Source organism: Giraffa tippelskirchi, chromosome 7 (assembly GCF_054371585.1).
Source record: "Giraffa tippelskirchi isolate mGirTip1 chromosome 7, T2T-mGirTip1v1.2.pri, whole genome shotgun sequence".
Classification (NCBI taxonomy): Eukaryota; Metazoa; Chordata; class Mammalia; order Artiodactyla; family Giraffidae; genus Giraffa; species Giraffa tippelskirchi.
The window spans coordinates 151,989,124-152,009,129 of record NC_137281.1 but is presented as its reverse complement, the minus strand read 5'-3'; the positions used below and the strand labels follow the sequence as shown (position 1 = coordinate 152,009,129).

Here is a 20,006-nt window from a genome sequence, read left to right as displayed (position 1 = left end):
TGTAAATTCTACTAAACTATTAGAGAATTACCAACATAGTTGGGAATATAATAGTCAAGATCTGGCAAAAATTGAAATCTGGAAGGAAGAGTCCTACATTTGGGACTCCTCCTCAGTCAAGGCAGTAGCTGATCTGAAAAGAGGTGGCTTAGAAGCGGATAGGATTAGAGCTATTAGTAGACCTAAGGAGGCTGGAGGGACCAGAATTGGAGTTCAGGAACCCTCCAGCTTTTGACTGAGACCCAAAGGGGGATAACCTAGGAAAATGGTGAACTGAAAATAAGAGCAGTGATAAAATGAAAATAATTGACAGTGCTGATGCAGACAGAAGCCCAGTTTTGAACCATCTCAGTTCTAACAAATTAAGGTGCTTTGGGTTTCCTGGTGACCTAGGCTGACTCTCTGATAGAAGCAGAACCAGATCCCTTCTGATGGAAGATGTCATCATTCCAGAGCTTTAAATTAACTCTACAGTTTTTCTTGTGTCTGTCATATGATTAAAAAATACTCAGGCAAGTGCAAGAGGTGACTGAAAAGCAAGGGGAAAAAAGGACCTGTAATGAACTATAAGATAACTATGATTAACCTGTTCAAGCAATTAAGATTGAGAATGTTGACATAGAATTGAAAACTCTAAAAGATAAAAAATCAAATGAAAATCAGAAGAACTTCCCTTACAGTTCAGTGGCTAAGACTCCATGTTCGTGATGCAAAGAGCCTGGGTTCCATCCCTGGTCAGAGAACTAGATCCCACGTGCTGCAACTAAAGGTCCCTCATGCCTCACCTGGAGATCCTGCATGCTGCAACAAAGATCAGAGATCCTGTGTACCCAACTAAGACTTGGTGTAACCAGAAAAAATGAATGGAAACTGCAAAATATAACTAAAATAAGCAAACAAATAAATTAGGAAAAAGAAAACATCAACAGATGGATTAAGTAGCAGCTTGTATACATTTGAAGAGAGAATTAATAAATTGAGAGATAGACCAGCAAAATATATTCAAAAAGAAAAATGGGGGAATGAAAGGAGGAGAGGAGAGCATGGATGACACATGGGATTTGGTAAAACAGTATCCCTTGAATGCAGCTGGTAGAGGGAGAGGGGAAGGGAAGAGGGGCGGAAGGAAAGGGGCAGAAGGAACGAGGAGACATGGCTGAAGGGTTACAGCATATGCAAGAGATCGGGTTACAGATTCCATTATCTCCATGAGTCAGAAATGGAGTAACTACAACTAAGACTACACATAGTCATGTCATTGTAAAACCATTGACACTCAAAGAGAAAATCTTAAAGCTAGCCAGAGCTATAAAGGGCAAATTACCCTCCAAAAGATGCAATAATTAGAAATGTCAGCTGAGTTTGCTTCCAAAAATATAATCAACTTTACTTCAGTTAAAAAAAAATAAGCTATGGAAAAAGAGGATACTGACATCAGGCTTATCTTGAAAAGATGCAAATAATCAACACAGGAAACATTGGTAGAACTGGTTCTGTCACTAGTTTGTGTGATCGAAAGACATTTTACCTTTTTAGTCCCTTTTTTCATGTTATAATTTGGATTTTAAACTTTTAATTTTAACATTGTACAATTTTATTCTTGTCATGGATTACTGACATGCTTTTCTAAGTTCTCTGTGTAAGACCTCTCGTCTACCTATATGTTAAACTTAGTTTTATTTTACATGTGTGTTAATTGCTTTCCGGGTGGACCTTAGTTGTTCTAGGCTTCATCAGTATGTTTCCCTGGATTGATAGTCTGGGCCCTTCAACTGGTGACTGCTCAGGCAGGATGGTTTTGTACATACCCCAATGTAGAGAAGCAGGGAACAGAGTATGGAAATACTAGCTTTATCTTTTTTTTTTTTCTCCAGAAATGAGAGTGGCAATACAAGTATATTCTTGAAATTCTAACACTGTTCCTTTTAATCCAGGCTGTTTTAACCTTGATTCTCCAGAAGAGCTAAATCCGAACAACCAAAATGGAAAAGGATTTGCTCATTTGTGACTCATATTCTGTTTCAGCTTTGCTCTTCCTTCAGCTGAAGCTACTTTCTTTCTGCACAGTTTCTCCGGGAAACCAACTTACCCTCCATAAGTGATGTTCTACCTTGAATTTTGGCTGGATTTAGGAAGCCCTCTCTTTTCCATCACTTGTTTTATTTTGACATTCCCTTTAAAGAGTTGTAGGTGACTTGCTTTCTGGATCCATACATTATTTTTTTTAATATTATTTTTTTATTCACTCTTGGCTAAAATGCCTAGACCAGAATTTTCTCAGCAGTTCTTGGGATGTGGATCTTCCTTAGGTTTACTCTTTTTCCTTCAGATTTTGGTTGAATCCTCTTTTCAGGTCGATAGCTCTGTGCAGCTCTGGGTGTTATTCTCAGTATTAAGTCTGTTTTTATTTGTTGTAGCTTTTTAGGTCTAAAAAGATGCCATCTTATTTCCCCTGATGGCTAACTCTCTGCTGGTCTGGAGAGAGCATTTGGACAACTGTGATCCTAGTTCGTACTAATAGTCTAACTTATGACCACATGGTTTTCTGGGATTTGAAATCTTTGAATGAGTGAAAGAGTTGTTCTGATGCAGAGTTGGGCAGTGCAAATTTTTTCATAACAGCAGTCACTCTGACAACTGTTCATTTTCCTGTTTGTTACAGATCGGGGGCTTCTGAGGGGATGTTTAGCACGGAGGAAAGCTTTTCCTCTCTTTTTCAGATGCATTGGCCGTTTCATGTTTCTAAGCATGGGTGGAACATCCATCTGATTTTGTAAACCCTTGGACAGGAGATAGGTCTTTTGTATTCTGGTAATACAAAGATGGAATAGGTAGGGACAGCTGGTATTTAAAACCACATTAGAGTTGGTTCTTAAAATATTTATGTTTACTGTTATTATATTTCTACTGGCATAACTTAGTTCAGAATTTTCTGTGATATAAATCCTTTAGGAACACCAGTGGTTCAGAAATAGCTTTACAATTCTGTAGGGTGTTTGTATTTGGAAGGTGTTTAAGAAGAATAAATCTCCCTCCGTTATCTTCTTTAACTTAGTTGAAAGAAAGCTTGGAACAGTCAATAGGCCAACTGCGGAGTCAGCGGTTGTCGAGACACTCAGGAGGGAGGAGTGTCTCTGCTACGAGCCTGAGTGCGAGTGACCTCGACGGTGGCACCGTGACAGGTGCGTTTTCAGGAGTTCCGAAAGCCGTTTCATATTGAGTACATGTAGTATTGAGACAAATGTAACCCATGCTTAAAATCCTACAAATATGCTGCTACAAGATGCAAAGTTTTATAGTGAATATTTTGAAACACGTTCAATGGGACTTTGATATTCTGAGTCTGTTACTTTCGTTCTTCTCAGGCTCTGTAGACCATGTAAAGCTTTACCTGACAAAACTTTGATTTAATTGCCTGCCTCCAGTCAAACGCAAATAGGATTTGCTATGTGGTGTACTTTCTGGATTATAAGTCTTATCTTAGCTTCATAGTTCTTCAAATGTCTCATTATGAAATACCTTGTGACAGTTGTTAAGAACACGGAGTTTTATCCTTTCTGTGCAGCTAGATCTCAGTGGCTGCACAAAAGGTGGTAACATTTAGTTTGCCGATAATAAACCTTATACTTTGCTGTAAGTGGCAGCCCACTCCAGTACTCTTGCCTGGAGAATCCCATGGACAGAGGAGCCTGGTGGGTTACAGTCCATGGGGTCACAAGGTTGTCGGAGACAGCTGAGCGACTGAGCATACACATCCTTTCCGACAGCACCGAGGTTCATGTTGGAACAGCGAAAACCTGTAAAAGTTTGCAGGGAAGAGAGCCAATTAGAGTGAACTTTATTAGCTTGCACTGTTAATATTGCTGTTGGTCATGATAATGACTAAAAATCACAGTCAGCTATTTTTCTTTATGTAGTTTAGCTCATTTATACTGATTTGTACACACCATTCAGATTTTAGATAATTTGTTGTTTGAAAATTTCTGTTTTATTAGTATTATTTTGGGGAATCCTAGAAGTTATTTTTATAGCAACTTAATATTTTTACGTAAGAGAAAATATTATATCGCTTCCTTGAAAGTTACAGCCAATTAGAATTTTTGATGTGTTCTATTTTCAGGTCACTTTAGCTGTTCATTTTATCTGCTTTAAGAGCAAGATAGGTGCCAATTTTGTGGAATTTTATGGCCACAGCGAGACTTCTTTGTGATTGTCTATGGGAAAGTGTGGGTTAAGGGCACATGTGTTTATCCATGTCTGTTATGTATTTCCTGAGTGAAAGTTTAGATCGTTTCTTCTTATATAGTATTTTTTAATCCTTTCTCTTTTCTTTCTTCTGTAAAGAGAGCTACCGTTTTCCACCTACCTCACCTCTCAAGGACTATGGGGATCAACAGGGTATTAAACGAAATAGGTCCAGAACTGGTGTCCGATTTGTTCCGGAGACTGATGACGTGGGCCAGGTACTTTGTTCCCATTCTATAGTCTGTATTCTTCCCATTTCTGTTTAAATGACTAACACTTGAATTTTGTGGCCGTGTTTTAACTGTTTGATCATCACTAACTTTGTACTGATTTTTTAACGAAGTGAACTATTTTATTTTCAGTCTGTTGATTACTATCATACATTTATTTTGAACTTTGTTATGGAGAATTATATCTTGTTTTGTTCCCTTGCTCAGGTGGCTTACTGTTCTGGAAGCTCTGCTATGTCAGCTATGTTCTAATTTGCTAAGTTTAGTTTACTGTGAGCAAATTAGTCTTTATGTGGTTAACCTATTGAATTTTTCCTTAATTTTTTTCTTATTGTTGAATCATTGATGGAGCCACTTTCTATGAAGCAGAAATTCTAAACTTTTTCTATGTATTCCTGAAAGATTTTGAAAGTATTAGTTCTATGGATATACTTTTTTTGCTTTAAACTTCTCTGCAAGATCTGAAAGTTTTTGTTGTTGTTGCTTTGGGTTGCTAAATTAATAATGGCTAGGAGATATTGCTGACTTTGACATCTTTTTTTTGGTAGTTTTAAGATTGAGAGCTCACAGTTTGTTAGGATACTCGTTTGTATTTTGTGTTTATTATAGCATAAGATAAAAAGATAAAAGGACTAAGTCCATTAGAAGACAACTTGTAGAAACTTTTCCTTGACTGTTATTTTTTGGTAGTTGCATCTGACTAGTAGTGTTGATTATGTGATTAAACCTAGAGCAGAGAACAATATCCTAACATTACTCACTCTTTCATTTTATTTATTTAGTGCTTCTGTCCTGGGACAGTGCTTGTACTTGGAAACGGTGATGAGCAAAAACCTTGCCTTTTCATGGAGCTTACAGTTTAGAGGGGGAACTAGATACTAATCAAAAAGTATGTAAATGCACCCCAAATTACGATCTGAGATGCATCCTATAACAGAAAAAAGCTTAGGGCTGTGGGAGTATTCTGTAGAGGGACCTACTCCAGTCAGGAAAGGCTTCCCAAAGAAAGGCTGATTAAGTTGAGATCTGAAAGTTGATTAAGAGTCATTTGAGGTACAACGAGTAGCTTGGCAGGAGGGAAGAGAGCAGCTATAAGTAATTTACAGAAGGCCATGTGGCTAAAGAAGTATGAAACTGATACTGTGCACAACCATGTGAGAGGGTGACAATAATTTTGAAAAAATCACCCTGGCTCTAGTGTAGAAAATGAAGTCAGTGTGGGCCAACCAACAGGAAGGATGCTGCTGTGTGCTGGGTGTGAGCTGCTGGTCACTTGGATGAAGGTAGATGGAGTTGGAAAGAAGGCAGTAGATTTAAAAACTATTTGGTGGATAAAATGAAAGATCTTGAAGATGAGATGACCATTTGGCAAGGGTGGGAATAAGTGTAAAGGAGGGGTCAAAGATGGGTCCTAGGATTCTGCTTTGCAAAACTGGAAAATCATGATGGCAAAACCCCAGTGAATGGTCTGTTGCTCATCTGCTGTGTCAGCTCTGCTCCTTTCAGTAGTTCTCCCTGGTTTCAGTCCATGTCTGGTGACGACCTGTAGCTCCACGTGGCTGTGCCCTTTCTTAGTGCCCCAGTGCAGTGTTTGTGCTTCTGTTTACACTGTCTGTTAGGTTAAATTCTGAGCCATTTTTTCCCCAGCACAGTTGCTGGCACTCATTGTCTGCTCAGTGTACATTTGTTGAAAGAATCAGTTTGGTATTTCTGCAAGTCTGCATAGCTTACTTTTTGTTATAAATTATAGCCTACACATATGTGTATAGCATACCTATTTACCATTAAAGTACAATAATACGAAAAATCCATGTAACCACCATCCAGACCAAGAAATAGAGGATTATAATACAACCCGAAACCTCTTATACACTCCTCCCTTCCCCAAGGGCTATCAGCTATTTTGCTTTCTGTATTAATCATTCTCTTGATTTTTAAAAATACCATTTTTACTACTTGTATCTTACTTAGTATTGCCTGCGTTAAGCCTCATATAGGTGGAATAATGCAGTATGTATTTTCTAACTTGCCTTTTTCACTTGATGTTTTGTTTTGAAGTGTAGATAGGTTTGATCATTTCATTTTCAGTGCTGTGTGATACTCCACTGGAAGACTATATTGCAGTTTGTCTCCATTCCATTCTTAATGGACTTTTGTTTTCAGTGTTTTCATCATGAACAGTGCTGCTCCACACATTCTTGTTCGTGGTTCCTGGTGCACATGGGCAAGGGTTTCTTGGCAACATGGGTTGGCACACTGAGGCATATGGTCTAGTTGAATAAAACTTTACTGTAGCACTGCTGCTGCTGCTGCTGCTAAGTCGCTTCAGTCGTGTCCGACTCTGTGCGACCCCATAGACGGCAGCCCACCAGGCTCTGCCGTCCCTGGGATTCTCCAGGCAAGAATACTGGAGTGGGTTGCCATTTCCTTCTCCAGTACTGTAGCACAGTCATGCTCATTTGTTTAATGGCCACTTTTGTGCTGTAATGGCAGAGTTGAGTAATTGTGACAGATGCCATGTAGCCCGAGAGCCTGAAATATTTGCTACTGTACTGTTTACAGAAAGTTTCTGAACCACTTTTCTAGAGTGTCTGTCAAGAGTGAAATATTGCATTATAAAGCGTGTAATGGTTAATGTTACATATAGTTTTAAAAACTTCTCTTTGGGAAAGAATATTTTGTATCTTTTAGAGTAGACATTTGTTTTATTATGTCTTGGTAACATTATATAAAAATTGTGTATTGCTGCAAAAAACAAGTTCTTCTCTCTTACTGTCAGTGGCTCTTCATGGAAGAATTCAACAGAATCCTAAATGGATAACTTTGTTTTGCTTTTATTAGTTTCATGCTTTTCATCAGTCCCTCCGAGACCTCAGCAGTGAGCAAGTTCGCCTTGGAGATGATTTCAACCGGGAACTTGCCAGAAGAAGCCGGTAAAAGCTGAAAATGATTTTTGTTGAGGAATTAATTGTTAGAAGAATAAAACAGGTTCTGTAGTTGACATGTTTACATGAGTTTACAAAAAAAGTAAGGTGTTTTTATACTTGTATTTTAAAGTATATTAACAGAACAGTTAAAAACTCTTTGAATTTGCAACATATCATGACTCAGTGTTAGACAAGTTAATTTCATACTTTTAAAAACATTTTATTTTATTACAATGGAATGCTGGCATTATGGAGAGAGATGTTGTTAGATATTAGTAAAGAGGTGAATATGCCAACATTGGGTTGGCTAAAATGTTCATTTGGGTTTTCCTGTAGTATCTCATGGAAAAACTTGAATGAACTTTTTGGCTAATCCAGTGCATTGGAGAGAGAGCCCGAGACCAACTGACCGACATTGGAGCAAACATAATGTAGAATTCATCAGTGGACATGAGCCATTGTAGAATCAGGCTTCTTAGCTTTCAGTTGAAATCTTCAAAGGCCAGTTGTTTACATATGCCCAGTTTTTGCAATTTTGTCAATTCTGGGTTGTCCCAAGAAGTATCACTTTATTTAAGATTTCTTCTCTGTCTTTATTTTCTTCATAAGTAGTGACAGTTGGCTTTCATTTGGAAGCCATATTTTTCTTGTTTTTTTTTAAATTTATTTTTAATTGGAGGATAATTACTTTACAATATTATATTGATTTCTGCCATATATTAACATGAATCAGCCCTAAGTATACATATGTCCCCTTTATGAACCTCCTTCCCACCTCCCACCCCATCCCACCCCTCTAGGTTATCACAGAACACTGGATTTGAGCCCCCTGCATCATCCAGCAAATTCCCACTGGCTATCTAGAGGCCATAGTTTTCAAGGAACAAACATTTTATCCCATTGCAAAAGTCACAATCTGTATACAGCAATGATTAGGGAGAAAAAGGTTAATTGAAATTCATTTACCAAATTCACTTGCTAACTCCTATCCTAGCTAATGAAATCATTCAACATGCCAGTGTTATGTTGTGATAGCAAAAAGAGTCAAAGCTGTAAATGTTAAATCTATGAATATCAACTGTAATCTGTGTAACTTTTCTTCTTCTCTATAAGGAAGGCAGAAAATTTAGTAATAAGAATTTTACTTAAGTAAACTTATGTAAATTTTACATAAGTAGTTATGCTTATTACTACTACCACCAGTAAATAGTATTGCACACTCATTTCGTGTCAGGTAGATTTAGGTTTATTTCTTTAAACAATTTTAATGAAGTGGTAATTATTGTTTTCCGCATTTTGAAATACGGAAGACTGGTAGGGTAGGTGAAAGTGTTAGCTGCTCAGTTGTGTCCGACTATTTTGCGACCCCATGGACTGTAGCCCACCAGGCTCCTCTGTCCATGGGATTCTTCAGGCAAGAATACTGGAGTGGGTTGCCATTCCCTTCTCCAGGGGATCTTCCCAACCCAGGGATCGAACCTGGTCTCCTGCATTGCAGGCAGATTCTTTACCCTCTGAGCCACCAGGGAAGCCCAGGGGTAGGTGAGGCATAGAAACTAAGAGTTTGACCTTGGATATGTTAGGTTTCAGATACCTGTGAGACATCCAAGTGGAAATGTAAGAAATGCAGCCAGTTGCAGTTCCTCTGGAACTCAAAGGAAAAGTCTCCATTAGAGAAATTTATGAGTGGTCAGCATATAGAAGTGGTATTTGGAACTATGATAATGGATGATATCCAGAGGGAAACTGTAGGGAGAGCATCAAGGACAGGGAGTTCTAGGAGTTCCAATATTTAGAAGTCATATAAAAAGAAGAGCTGGCCTGAGGGCAAGAGCTAGTCAGGGATGGGAAATCTAGCAGCACATGGAACCACAAAAGCCCAGAAAGAAGTACAGTAAAGAAAGTCTATCATTTAAGATAGCTTCTTTCTGAGGAAATTACTAAGGGCATACAAGTGAAATAAAATGACAATTAAGAAAAAGGAAGATGCAGGTTATAAGAAATAGTAAAACTTACCCAGGACTTCAGTGAAAGCAATTCCCAGCGTGATAGCCATATAGCAGGTCCAGGAATTAATCACTGAACTAGAGCAGGAAGTAAGTAGCCTTTGAGATGAATGTAGTCAAGAAGAATGACGTAGATTCTTAAGGATGATTCAGTAATAAGTGGGAGAAAAATATCAATGATGTGTTGATAAGGTCAAAAGATAATGGGAAAGTAGAAAAAAACAAAAGCACAGGGAAGTTAGTGATCTGGGTAGGAAGCTGACCAAAATGTGAGCATGATAGAATGTAAGGAAAAAGTATTAATTCTCCATAGTGAAGCAGTTCATAATGGGTATAAATATATTAAGTAGGTTATACAGGTGACTAATAAAAGACCTGAAAATAGTAATAAATTTATATGAAATTGGAGAGCAGTGTTAGTGAGTTAAATATTTCAAAACAGAGTTGAAAATATCTAGAGTTGAAAATGTTGACGGTAACCAGCAAAAGAATTAAGAATGTGTTAGGCGAGCATGGTTGCCAGTGGGGATTGGAACCAGATAAATGTGAGAGAGAAAGGGCTCTGCTTTTCTTTGTAAGTTTCCTGTACGATTCGATTATTTGTCATGTGTGTTATTAATTTGATGGGAAAAAGGTAATGGGGGATAAATCAGTGAGGACAGAGTTTGTACAGCAATCTCAGATGTAATTTGATGATGAATTGCTGGAGAGGATCTGAGATCAAGAGTTTTGTCCTCCTTACCTCTTTCATTCTTCTTAATTTAAATTGAGAATTATAGCCTATTTTTTTTTTTTTTAGTGAAGATAGAGATGTAGTATAGCATTATTTCTCAAAATGTAGTCCCCAGGCGGGCAGCATCAGCATCACCTAGGAATCTGTAGGAATGCCTTCTTGAGCTCCAGTGCAGATCTACTGATAGATACCGCATAACGCGTCCTCTAGGTGTTTCATATGTTCGCTAACCTCTGAGACCCACTGCTGCAGAGTATTATGTAATAACATATTTTGATGTTGTAAGTTTCATGAATTATGTGTATTTTCTCAAATAGCCAACTTAAATTTTTGTTGTTGTTGTTTGTTTGTTTGCCTAGGTCGGATGCTGCAACAAGAAGGGCTTTGGAAGAACTGACTGAAAAACTTAATGAAGCCCAAAAACAAGATGTGGTGAGATCTCCTTGTTCATAGAAAGTTTTATTTCATACCCAAGTGCTAGAGTTATTGAGCTGGTCATAATCACAATCAGTGTAGTAGATTTTAACTTTTTGTTATGTACTGTATACCATTTTGTCTAAACTGTTCATGAATTTTAGGTAGTTAGGCTTGAAATATTTATAGTGGTATTATGTTAGAGATAGAATTAATTTTTAGAGTTTTGTTATAAATATTTTAAAGATATTTTAAATTTTATTGACTCAGTGATGTTGTGCTTTGACTAAATGATATTTGAGTAATACAGAATTTTTTGGTAGTGACTTTGTAGCACTCTGTTAAGTATTTTTAAGTCATCTCACAGAAGCATGTGATCACCACTACTGCAAAGGCCTCCTCGTTCTGTTTTTTGTTTGACATGGTGCTGACTGAAGAAAAAAAAAGCCCTAATTCTTGAGTTTTATCTCAAACTCAGATTGTTGACACTCTTTATTTGGTGATTTCTTTTTGTGATATCACTATTCTTGGTGAAATTAAGATTAAAAATGAAGTATATACAGTGTCCATTTCTTTGCATCATCAAGTTGTTTTGTTTTTTTTTTTTTCCGGAGAAAAGTATCAGTTGAAGTGGTCACTAAACTGTTCAGTTGCAAACTTACCAATTTCAGGAGCATTGTGTATTCATTCATTCATTTACCACCAAGACTTTGAGAGTAGTGGCAAAATTTTCTTTTCTTGTTTTATTAAAATTACGAGGTTCCTGATAAAAGCAGATAATTTTTCTGCAGTTGTAATTTTTCTCCAGATGTTACTGTGTGTACAGGTTCTTACATAATATGCTGAACTTATTTTGGAGTTTGAATTTATTGGCCACATATGCTAAGAGATGGATATGCCCTATTTTCAAAGATATCGACTTAATTTCTCTTATTTTTAGTTTAAAAAGTTTGGAGGTATAATGTACTTACAGGAAAGTGCACTTATTAGTGTATAGCTTGATGAATCTTTACGAGGTAAGCACACTCATGAAACTACAACCCAGATCTAGAAAACAGAACATTGCCAGTGTACAATAAGCCTGTTTATTTCCCCTCCCAATCACTAATTTCTCCTTTTCTGACCATGATTTTGACTTTTGAACCCATAGACTAATTTTGCATGTTTTAGCTGTTTATATAAATGGAACCATGTAGGCATTTGTGTGTGTGTGTGTGTGTCTGACTTCTTTTCCTGATCACGATTGTGATATTTCTGGGTGATATGTCATGAACTTGTAGTTTGTTCATTTTTATTGGTCCTTAGTATTGCATTGTATGGATATACTACAATTATTTTAACATTTTATGATAGATATTTGAGTTATCTCAAATTTTGGGCCATTACAAATAATCTACTGTTGCCAATCTGTTTTAGTGCACGTGTGCATGTATTTCTGTTGGCATGTAACATGGAGTGCAATTGATAGGTGCCTTCTAATTTAGTAGCTACTGATAGACGGGTGTCCAAAGTGGCTTCACTAATGTACACTCCCAGTAGCAGTGTGTGACAAACCGTGTTGCTTCTCAAAGGCTTGATATTGTTAGGCTTCCATCTGTAGCCAGCGTGTGAGGTGCTGACAGTATCTCATCACGGTTCTAAGTGGCATTTTCATGATTAACGGTGATCGGCATCTTTTCATGTTTGGCTACTGGCTATTTTCTTTCTTGAAATGCCGGTTCCTCTTTTGCCCACCATTTTTATTCGGGTGATTGTCTGTTTGGTATTGATTTGTGGGAGGCTTTAATAATTTTGTACATGAGCACTTTGTCAGCTATCTGTTTTGCAACTATTGTCTCCCATTCCACAGCTGTTTCTTTGTGTTTTTGTTTGTTTGTTTTTAAACTCTCTTAATTTGAGTCTTTTGTTAAAATTTAATTTAGTTCATTTTCCATCTTTTTTGGTTAGTGCTTTTTTGACCTATTTAAGGAATTGGTCCTTATTTTAAAATCATGAAAATATTCCCTTATATAGCCTTTTGGGAGTATAGTGTTTTACCTTTCACATTAAAATCTATTATGTACTTGAAATTGATATTTGTTTCTGGTGTGAAGCAGAGGTCAGACATTTTATATGGGTATCCAGTTGATTCAGTCTTATTTACTGAAAGGACTACCTTTCTCCACTACTTTATAGTCCTGTCTTGGTTATAAATAAAATGTCATATGTGCAGTCATCTGTTACTGGACTCTCTGTTCAATCATCTGGTTAATTTGTCTATCCCAGTTCTCGTATCACACTGTCTTTCTTTTTGAATAGACTTCCTTGTGCTATACAGTGGGTCCTTGTGGATTGTTTTACAAATAGTAGTGCATATAAGTTTATATGAACCAGCTGATTCCTCCCTGCCCAACTCTTCTTTCTTTTTTTTGTAACCATGAATTTCAATTCTAAATCTGTGAAGCTGTTTCTCTTTGGAAACAAGTTCATTGGATTCCACCTAGAAGTGATATCGTATGATACTTGTCTTTCCCTGTATCCCTACATCAGTTAATATTTATGATCATTTCTATTAGGTTGGTGCAGAGGTATAATAATTGTGGTTTTTGCATTGTTGAAATTTGCCCTTTGATATTGGAATACAATCTTAAATAGATGTGGTTATGTTATATATCATTTTAATGCACATTTCTTGCTTTATGTTTCTGTGTTATTTTATATGTATTTTCAACTATGGAAAATGATGTTAGACAAGAAGCAAGTTTGAACTATTTTCTTATTTGAGTTCAAAATGATAATAAAGCAGTGGAGACAACTTGCAACATCAACAATGCATTTGGTCCAGGAACTGCTAATGAGCATACAGTACACTGGTGGTTCAAGAAGTTTTGTGAAGGAGATGAGAGCCTTGAAGATGAGAAGCACAGTGGCCGGCCATTGGAAGTTGACAGTGACCAGTTGAGAGCAATCATTGAAGCTGATCCTCTTTCATCTACGTGAGAAGCTGTTGAAGAACTCAGTGTCGACCGTTCTGTGGTTGTTTGACGTTTGAAGCAAATTGGAAAGGTGAAAAAGCTTGATAAGTGGGTGCTTCATGAGCTGACCAAAAATCAACAAAATCATCATTTTGAAGTGTTGTCTTTTCTCATTCTATGCAACAATATTTTGCTCCTTGGAAGAAAAGCTATGACCAACCTAGACAGCATATTAAAAAGCAGAGACATTACTTTGCCAACAAAGGTCCATCTAGTCAAACCTATGGTTTTACCAGTAGTCATGTATGGATGTGAGAGTTGGACCATAAAGAAAACTGAGTGCAGAAGAATTGATGCTTTTGACCTGTGGTATTGGAGAAGACTCTTGAGAGTCCCTTGGACTGCAAGGAGATTCAACCAATCAGTCCTAAAGGAAATCAATCCTGAATATTCATTGGAAGGACTGATGTTGAAGCTGAAACTCCGGTACGTTCGCCACCTGATGCAAAGAACTGACTCATTGAAAAAGACCCTGATGCTGGGAAAGATTGAAGGTGGGAGGAGAAAGGGACGACAGAGGATGAGATGGTTGGATGGCATCACCGACTTGATGGACATGAGTTTGAGTAAACTCTGGAAGTTGGTGATGGACAGGGAAGCCTGGCATGCTTCAGTCCTTGGGGTTACAAAGAGTCGGACATGACTGAGCAACTGAACTGAACTCAACAACAATGAACCATTTCTTGATTAGATTGTTACATGCGACGAAAAGTGGCTTTTATATAACACCCAGCAATGACCAGCTCAGTGGTTGAATTGATAAGAAGCTCCAAAGCATTTCCCAAAGTCAAACTTGCACCAAAAAAAGGTCATGGTCACTGTTTGGTAGTCTGCTGCTGGTCTGATCCACTACAGCTTTCTGAATCCCAGCAAAACCACTACGTCTGAGAAGTATGCTCAGCAAATTGATGACATGCACTGAAATCTGCAATGCCTGCAGCTGGCATTGGTCAACAGAAAGGGGCCAGTTCTTCTCCAAGACAATGCCTGACTGCACATCACACAACCAACACTTCAAAAGTTGAACAAATTGGACACGAAGTTTTGCCTTATCCATCTTGTTCACCTGACTTCTCACCAACCACCTACCACTTCTTGCAAGCATCTCAACAACTTTTTGCAGGGAAGATGCTTCCACAACCAGCAGGAGGCAGAAAATACTTTCTAAGAGTTCATCGAATCCTGATGCATGGATTTTTTATGCTATATGAATAAAGAAATTCATTTCTCGTTGGCAAAAATGTGTTGATTGTAATGGTTCCTATCTTGATTAATAAAGATGTGCTTGAGCCCAGTTATAATGATTTAATATTCATGGTCCAAAACCACAATTACTTTTGCACCAACCTAATACTTCTGACTGAACTGAACTGAATGCTTTCTTCCCTGTGGCTGGAAATGGCTTTATGTCATCTTTATGTCTGAGCAATAGTGCTTAATATTACACTGTCTTGATATTCCTTGGTGAAAAGTTGTGATATGATAGAGTAAGTCCTTTTACTTTGTTCTTCAAGATTGTCTGGTGTTTTTTACTCTTTGCGTTTCCTTTAGAATCAATGTGGAATTGTTTAAAAACTTGCCAGGATCTTGATTGTATTATGTTGTTTCTATAAGTCAGCTTGGAAAGAATGGTGTATTAGTCAAACTAATACACTGTTTATAAGATTTATGCCTTGATTTGATACATTTATGCTATTTTATAGTGTGTCATTTAACGTTTAAAAATGTAACAATCTTTGTTTTTCATTAGGAGAATTTTCTCTATTCAGTTTAGTTCAGTCGCTCAGTAGACTCTTTGCAACCCCATGAACTGCAGCACACCAGGCGTCCCTGTTCATCACCAACTCCTGCATTTTACCCAAACTCATGTCCATTGTGTCGGTGATGCCATCCAACCATCTCTTCCTCTGTCGTCCCCTTGTCCTCCTGCCTTCAATCTTTCCCAGCATCAGGGTCTTTTCCAGTGAGTCAGCTCTTTGCAACAGGTGGCCAAAGTATTGGAGTTTCAGCTTCAGCATCAGTCCTTCCAATGAACACCCAGGACTGGTCTCCTTTAGGATGGACTGGTTGAATCTCCTTGCAGTCCAAGGGACTCTCAAGAGTCTTCTCCAACACCACAGTTCAAAAGCATCAATTCTTCAGTGCTCAGCTTTTTTTATACTCCAACTCTCACATCTGCACATGACCACTGGAAAAACCATAGCCTTGACTAGACAGACCTTTGTTGGCAAAGTAATGTCTCTGGTTTTTAATGTGCTATCTAGGTTGGTCATAACTTTCCTTCCAAAGAGTAAACATCTTTTAATTTCATGGCTGCAGTCATCATCTGCAGTGATTTTGGAGCCCCCCAAAATAAAGTCAGCCATTGTTTCCACTGTTTCCCCATTATTTGCCATGAAGTGATGGGACTGGATGCCATGATCTTAGTTTTCTGAATGATGAGCTTAAGCTGACTTTGTCACTCTCCTCTTTCACTTTCATCAAGAGTCTCTTTAGTTCCTCTTCACTTTCTGCCATAAGAGTGGTGTCATCTGTATATCTGAGGTTATTGATATTTCTCCCGGCAATCTTGATTCCAGCTTGCACTTCATCGAGCCCAGCATTTCTCATGATGTACTCTGCATATAAGTTAAATAAGCAGGGTGACAATATACAGCCTTGATGTACTCCTTTTCCTATTTGGAACCAGTCTGTTGTTCCATATCCAGTTCTAACTGTTGCTTCCTGACCTGCATACAGGTTTCTCAAGGCGCAGGTCAGATAGACTGGTATTCCCATCTCTTTCAGAATTTTCCACAGTTTATTGTGATCCACACAGTCAAAGGCTTTGGCATAGTCAATGAAGCAGAAATAGATGTTTTTCTGGTATTCTCTTGCTTTTTCAATGATCCAGCAGATGTTGGCAATTTGATCTCTGGTTCCTCTGCCTTTTCTAAAACCAGCTTGAACATCTGGAAGTTCACGGTTCATGTATTGCTGAAGCCTGGCTTGGAGAATTTGAGCATTACTTTGCTAGCGTGTGAGATGAGTACATTTGTGCAGTAGTTTGAACATTCTTTGGCATTGCCTTTCTTTGGGATTGGAATGAAAACTGACCTTTTCCAGTCCTGTGGCCACTGCTGAGTTTTCTGAATTTGCTGGCATATTGAGTGCAGCACTTTCACAGCATCATCTTTCAGGATTTGAAATAGCTCAACTGGAATTCCATCACCTCTCCTAGCTTTGTTCGTAGTGATGCTTCCTAAGGCCCACTTGACTTCACATTCCAGGATGTCTGGCTCCAGGTGAGTGATCACACTATCGTGATTATCTGGGTCGTGAAGATCTTTTTTGTACAGTTCTTCTGTGTATTCTTGCCACCTCTTCTTAATATCTTCTGCTTCTGCTAGGTCCATACCATTTCTGTCCTTTATTGAGCCTATCTTTGCATGAAATGTTCTTTTGGTATCTCTAATTTTCTTGAAGAGATCTCTAGTCTTTCCCAATCTGTTGTTTTCCTCTATTTCTTTGCACTGATCGCTGAGGAAGGCTTTCTTATCTCTCCTTGCTATTCTTTGGAACTCTGCATTCAGATGGGAATATCTTTCCTTTTCTCCTTTGCTTTTCACTTCTCTTCTTTCCCAGCTATCTGTAAGGCCTCCTCAGACAGCCATTTTGCTTTTTTACATTTCTTTTCTATGGGGATTTTCTTGATCCCTGTCTCCTGTACAATGTCACGAACCTCTGTCCATAGCTGGTCAGGCACTCTGTCTATCAGATCTAGTCCCTTAAATCTATTTGTCACTTCTACTGTATACTCATTAGGGATTTGAACTAGGTCATACCTGAATGGACTAGTGGTTTTCCCTACTGTCTTCAGTTTAAGTCTGAATTTGGCAATAAGCATTTCATGATCTGAGCCACAGTCTGCTCCTGGTCTTGTTTTTGCTGACTGTATAGAGCTTCTCCATCTTTGGCTGCAAAGAATATAATCAATCTGATTTCGGTGTTGACCATCTGGTGATGTCCACATGTAGAGTCTTCCCTTGTGTTGTTGGAAGAGAGTGTTTGCTATGACCAGTGCGTTCTCTTGGAAAAACTCTATTAGCCTTTGCCCTGCTTCATTCTGTACTCCAAGGCCAAATTTTCCTGTTACGCCAGGTGTTTCTTGACTTCCTACTTTTGCATTCCAGTCCCCTATGATGAAAAGGACTTCTTTTTTGGGTGTTAGTTCTAGAAGGTCTTGTAGGTCTTCATAGAACCGTCGAACTTCAGCTTCTTCGGCGTTACTGTTTGGGGCATAGTCTTGTATCAATCTGCCATCTTACTATTTGCTTTCTATTGGTTCCACTTCTGATGTTTTAAAAATTTTTTCTGTCCTTTGGATTCATTAGTTTTCATTTCCAATATTATCTTGCTAATTTTACCTTGTTTTGTTACTTTTTTTATAGTTAATGAAGGGATTAAAACATGCATCCTAAATTTATCAAATCTATATAAATTAGCACTTTAAGGTCTTCCGAGGAAATGCAGGACCTCGAAAATTCTAAGCCTATTAATCTCACTCTCCACTTTTTTGTTACTATCATGTATTTTAATGTTATATTTAATTGAGCTACATAGTCAGTTCAGTTCAGTCATTCAGTCGTGTCTGACTCTTTGTGACCCCATGGACTGCAGCACGCCAGGCCTCCTTGTCCATCACCAACTCCTGGAGTTTACCCAAACTCATGACCATTGAGTCAGTGACGCTATCCAACCATCTCATCCTCTGTCATCCCCTTCTTCTCCTGCCCTCAACTTCCCCAGCATCACGGTCTTTTCCATTGAGTCAGCTCTTCGCATCAGGTGGCCAGAGTACTGGGGTTTCAGCTTCAGCACCAGTCCTTCCAATGAATATTCAGGAGTGATTTTCTTTAGGAGGGACTGGTTGAATCTCCTTGCAGTCCAAGGGACTCTCTAGAGTCTTCTCCAAACCACAGTTCAAAAGCATCAATTCTTTGCCACTCAGCTTTCTTTATAGTCCAACTCTCACATCCATACATGACTACTGGAAAAACCATAGGTTTGACTAGACGGACGTTTGTTGGCAAAGTAACGTCTCTGCTTTTTAATATGCTATCTAGTTTGGTCAAAACTTTTCTTTCAAGGAGTAAGCGTCTTTTAATTATTATTTTGTATGAATTGTTCTTTTAGATTTACCCTTACATTTATTCTTCTTTGATTTCCATTTCTTTCTATGTTCTTTATTCCTTTCTACATCTCTGAGATTGCACACGTGGTTTAGGAACATACTTTAAAATTTCCTTTAGAGTGAATCTGCATATACTAAATAGAATTCCATTTAGAATTTGATTTAGAGTGGGTCTTTTGGTGACAGATCCCATCTATATTTGTCTGAAAGTGTCTTTAGTTCGCTTTCTTTGTTGAAAGAGATTTTCACTGGATTTAAATTGTAGATAGGCTGTTGTTTCTCCAGTGTACTTTGCAGATAACATTTTATCATTTTCTGGCTTCTGTTGTTTGTGTTGAAAAGTCAGTCGTTTATCTTAGTGGTGCTTTTTTGGAGGATAATACATATTTTTTATTTAATTGCTTCTGAGTTTTTCCTGTTTTTGGTTTTCTACCGTTTTACTAGTTGTGTTCTTTTGATTTGTTGTTTGATGTTTATAGTTGTGTTATCTTTTTAAAACTTATTTTTGCCTTACTCTCTGTCTCTTCTTTTTAGACCTCAAATTTCATGTAATATTAGACTTTTTCAGTCTATCCTTTTTGTCCCTTAGGTTCATTTTTCATAATTTTAGAAATTTGTTTCTCCATTCTTTATTTTGTATGTTTTCTTCCGATCTTTCATTTAGTTACTTTCTTTGGCTAAATCATATCTGGCAGACTCACACATTGAATTTTATTTTTAGTCATTACACATTTCATTTCTAGAATTTTTGTTTCTTTTCTTTTTACTTTGTAGTTTTTTTGCTAAAATCCTCAAACTATATACTTTTGTCTCATAACTCTCTTATCTGGACCTTTTATAGGTCTGTTTCTATTATCTCTTACTTTTCTTGGATTTTGATCACATTGTTTTTGCCTTTTTGTTTTTGATTGGTTATTTGTGATGACAGAAATATTCATCTCTTCAAAGAAATCTTGCACAGATAGTTTGATAATTATTATGTATGAAAGGACATGTTCCCTTTTTGTTGTAGATTAGACTAGGGGCCATAGCAATCCTGAATTACCTTATCATTTATCATTGAGATATTTCAGTGTTACACTTCAGTGCCAGGTTTCAGCTATTTTTGATTTATCCTTACGGCTGGTGTGTAGTCCTTCAGGATTCCAGTCCAAAGTTCTGGTGTGTGGGGTGGGGGAAGTTTAACCAGGGGACCCCCTTCCTTGAAAGGATTATCAATTTGTTTTTCTTCATTTAACCCTACACATCTGTTAAAAACTCTTCA

The 20,006-nt window shown here is 37.7% G+C and overlaps 1 protein-coding gene across 35 annotated transcripts in view; it reads left to right on the top strand.

Moving 5' to 3' along the window:
• CEP128 (centrosomal protein 128) overlaps positions 1 to 20,006 on the top strand; it is a 459,693-nt gene that overhangs the window by 50,313 nt on the left and 389,374 nt on the right. For 30 of the 35 annotated variants that reach the window (XR_014059627.1, XR_014059626.1, XR_014059628.1 and 27 more), the window contains 4 exons: positions 3,056 to 3,182; positions 4,345 to 4,463; positions 7,317 to 7,408; positions 10,501 to 10,573. Coding sequence is in view for 19 of the 35 variants with exons in the window: in XM_081510600.1 (XP_081366726.1) it covers positions 3,056 to 3,182; positions 4,345 to 4,463; positions 7,317 to 7,408; positions 10,501 to 10,573 (411 nt within the window). In the remaining 16 variants the exon portion in view is untranslated. The remainder of the gene's footprint in view (positions 1 to 3,055; positions 3,183 to 4,344; positions 4,464 to 7,316; positions 7,409 to 10,500; positions 10,574 to 20,006) is intronic. The other 5 variants (XR_014059641.1, XR_014059640.1, XM_081510609.1 and 2 more) reach the window with 1 other exon arrangement.